At 36.8% G+C, this 3,994-nt stretch overlaps 1 protein-coding gene across 1 annotated transcript in view; it reads right to left on the bottom strand.

Annotated features, from left to right (window-relative positions):
* Window positions 1-3,994, bottom strand: part of TAB3 (TGF-beta activated kinase 1 (MAP3K7) binding protein 3) — a 35,572-nt gene that overhangs the window by 2,825 nt on the left and 28,753 nt on the right. Inside the window, exon 6 of the mRNA XM_007958449.2 lies at window positions 1,597-1,698. Within this exon, the coding sequence (XP_007956640.1) occupies window positions 1,597-1,698 (102 nt within the window). The remainder of the gene's footprint in view (window positions 1-1,596; window positions 1,699-3,994) is intronic.

Genomic DNA, 3,994 nt, shown 5'->3' with positions numbered 1-3,994 from the left:
CCCCAAACTAGACCCTATCTTATTTCTGTTGGTTTAAACAGGCTTCAAAAACTCATTTTTATACTTTTCTATAGCAGGTGACTTTTTATTTCATGAGTATTTATTACAAAGTTAGAAAATTTCAGATACTAAATCCTTAAGCTGTTATATATGGTCTTCACATGCTGATTCAAAACGTAAGCTTCAATTTTAGATTGTGGCACTGCAAATAGTTAATTATAAATGGGTTTGTCAAACTTGCTTTCTTAAATAACCGAGAAACCTCTTTTAACCCAACTAATTTAGGATACTTGGAGACTCTCATATACTGTTTAGTGCTATGAGGATTTCACTTAGAATAATTAATTGTTCCAAAATGATGATACCAAGAAATATATTAAACAGGGACCTAATTTGCAATGTTTTTGGCCCTAAAAAAAGACACCGCTCATTTCATCACAGAGCAGTACTGCTGAGGAGAAGCATCTAAAACCTAAGACATTTCAGATGTCTGTTCTCATTTGATTTACAGGTGTGCAATCTTTTATGAATAACACTGAATAAGTTAAAGTACTTCATGCCTCATAAAAAATAAAACTCCAAAGGACTCTGCATATTTATAAACAAATAAGACCTGAAATAAACAGGTTTCCCTTTAAGACTGACTATTTTTGGATGGATTCATTTTAACAGGCTATATATTTCCATAAAAATTGGAATTGTCACAAATATCACAAATAAACGTTTTGTTTAATTAATATTGTTTATGTTATGCAGTAATAATTAGGATACCAAGGAAAAACTCTTAAGGATGCAACTAAAATTTTAAAAAATTCTCAATGTGAGAACAATCATGGGAGAAGGAAGGGCTGCTTATGCACAGGGAGATAGCTCAGGGTGCAGAAGAGTATGAAGGGATGGACACTGGGAGGAGGTAACTATGGGGAGGAAGTGGGAGGGGAGCTGCTGCATTGTAAATTTTGGTCAATGACATGAGACAAAGTATATGTGAACTGCTGTATGAAAAGTGAATTTACTCTGTAAATCTTCACCCAAATCCTAATAAAAAAAAAAAAATATTCTCAATGTATCTTATACAAAATAAGTTTGAAAGATAAACTGACAAATTCATAGGAAAGTAGTTATTTTTCCAAAAATGAGAAATATACCACTGGTAAAGAAGGAAGGGTTTGAAGGTGGCCAGTCAGAATTGAAGGTGTTTTAAAGCACACAGCAGACTTTGAAGATGTAGTAAGAAGTAAAAGAATGTCAATGATTTCACTAACACATTTATACCAACTACATGTTGTAATGGTAATATTTTTTATCAAAGAGCCATGGTGGCATATGGTTAAGTGTTCATCTACTAACAGAAAGGCTGCACTGGGCTAAATAAAATAGTTTCACCCATTTTCTTTTGACTTATTTAATGTGGCTACTAGAAAATGTGATATGAGGCTTATATTACATTTCTACTGGACAGTGTAGTTTCAGAAACTTAATAAAGAGAACAATTTTTGAAAGAACAACATGAAGGGTTGGCTTTGGTTATGGTAACTCTATGTGAATCAACACGTCTCTGGACACACTGCACAAACTGGATACACAAGTACAAACCATCTGCAGCTGCTGCCTGGGTGTCATGGACGTCTGCCTGTACTTTGGAGGTCACACTGATTCTTCGGGCTTTTCTCTCAATTGTGCAGGGGTCTGCGGAATCTGCTTAAGAAAAAGCAAAGCCAGTAAGAAAGGATCAAGTCGTTAATTAGCAAGAGGATCTCTCCTTGCACCCATCCATATTTTTTGGCTCATGATTCCAAAACATGCAGATCTGATAGTTTTCTTTTTTGTCGCACATAGAGGAATAAAGAGAGCGCTGGTAGCATAGTGGCTAAGGCACTTGACTGCTAATCAGAAGGCTGGCGGTTCAAACCCACCAGCCACTCCTCGGAAGGAAGATGGGGCAATCTACTTCTGTAGTTATACTGCCTCGGAAACCCAAGGAGGGGTCGCTATGAGTTGGGTCCGACTTGACGGCATATAACAACAACAACAACAGAGGAATAAAGGGAGCTCTGGTGGCGTGTAGTGCCTAAGGCATTTGACTTAGAAAATTAAAATTATACAATTTTCTAATAACTATTGCTGATACCAAACCAGCTGCCATGGAATCGATTTTGACTCATAGCGACCCATACGGCTGAGTGTTTAGTCTTTTTATCACTTCGTGCTACCTTTACTTCCCCTGTGAGGGCAACATCCATATATAATACTTCTCTGCCAACCTATACAGAGTAGTGCCCCTTAGAGCTATTTTGATCATCTCCAATTGCTTTGAAGAAATGGCCCATCTTACCAGGTTCCCACTTTCTAGTGGGTCAAGGGTGCAAACTCAGCAACAGCAATTCAATGTCAATATTAAAGCAACATTTGGGAGATTATGCTTTAGCAACTCTTTGAGTAAGCAATAGTTATTAGAAAATTGTACGTTGAAAACACATTAAGGGTGACCAAAAAACCCATTATACAAAGAATGATGAAATTAAACTGCAGCATTTTATAATTAAAAGGCAAGAACAGCAGTACTTATAAAATGAGTACCAACTCAAAATAACACCAGGCACTGACAGACACGTGCTTCCAAATCATTTCAGGAATTCCAATTACCTACACATGCAAAACCCAGTGAACACTTTGCAACACTGACAAGAACTGAAGGCATCTCGATTTCTTGGTAGAATATCATTTCTGTTAATTTATAGGTTACTAGTAAGCGGCCCTTTGTATTAAGTATAACTGAAAAATGGCAAACTTCATATGATTCATCCTTAAGAACCAAAGACAGATCTTACATTTTCAAATCAGTTAGCAGCCCATCAGCAGTCCTCTAGCATACTGTTGCTGTGGGTTGCCATCAAGTTGATTCTGACTCATAGTGACCGTATGGGACAGAGCAGAACTGTTCCACAGGGCCTCCTAGGCTGTAATCTTTATGGAAGCAGATCACCAGGTCTTTCTCCTGTTCAGCAGCTGGTGGGTTCGAACTGCCAACCTTTCAGTTAGCAGCTGAGCACTTAATCACTGTGCCTAGCCCTTTGGAAATCACTGCTCCAGAATTCCTTAGCACAGTGCACAGGGAATTAGATATTCCATGAACAGAATAAATGACAGCAGTTACTGACTTATCTCCTTGGGCTCCAAAGAATAAGGTAACATTCTACTCCTTAGATTTGTAAAGCATTTTTATTGTGTCACATACCTTTTGTCAAAGGATACAGGATTATTACCACAATCCTATAAAACGCACAAGATTAAGTATTTGGATTCATCACATCTCTGTGGCGCACAGATAGGATGTGAACAAGGTCAGATGGTTGAGACAACAATGACCAGAGGTCAGGTCGTGGCACACCAAGGTCAATGTTCTTGCCACTGTTTGCATTACCAATGATGGGGGAGGTGGGGATTATCAGAATCACCTGAGGAGCTTACACACATACACACACACACACACACACACACACACACAAATACTGCTTAATAACAAACTCTTTTCCAAAAAAGTCTGTCTCCCTTTCTGTCTTTCCTTCTCTGTTTCTCTCTCTCTTTTAAATTATCACACTTATTATTCAGATAAACATCTATATTGCATTTGGATTTCCAGCAGACATCTGTTATAACTACAACACATTTATTCTAACCATTAAACCAATTCTATGAGTTACTTTCATGTCACTGTTTTTTTTTTTTTAAGTAAGTAGTACTGTAAGCCAATCTGCATTAAACTAGATGTACTTTCAAAAACGGTCAATTTACGTTAAGAACAAAAAACAAAACTAGAATCTAAAAAGAACTTCAAAGAAAATAAATTTTACTTCAAATCTGTGATGGAAAAGGTTTTACTAAAGAATTTCAGAATTTAATCATTATATAGTTTGTAAGTTTTAACAGAAATAGGCAGAAAGTTTAAAAAACTATGTATTATATACCATCACCATTTTAAACTCTCCCGAAC

This window comes from Orycteropus afer, unplaced genomic scaffold, assembly GCF_000298275.1.
Source record: "Orycteropus afer afer isolate SDZICR_OR568_19922 unplaced genomic scaffold, OryAfe1.0 scaffold00981, whole genome shotgun sequence".
NCBI lineage: Eukaryota > Metazoa > Chordata > Mammalia > Tubulidentata > Orycteropodidae > Orycteropus > Orycteropus afer.
Note: the sequence above shows the minus strand (reverse complement) of the source record. Positions and strands in the feature narration are given on the sequence as shown.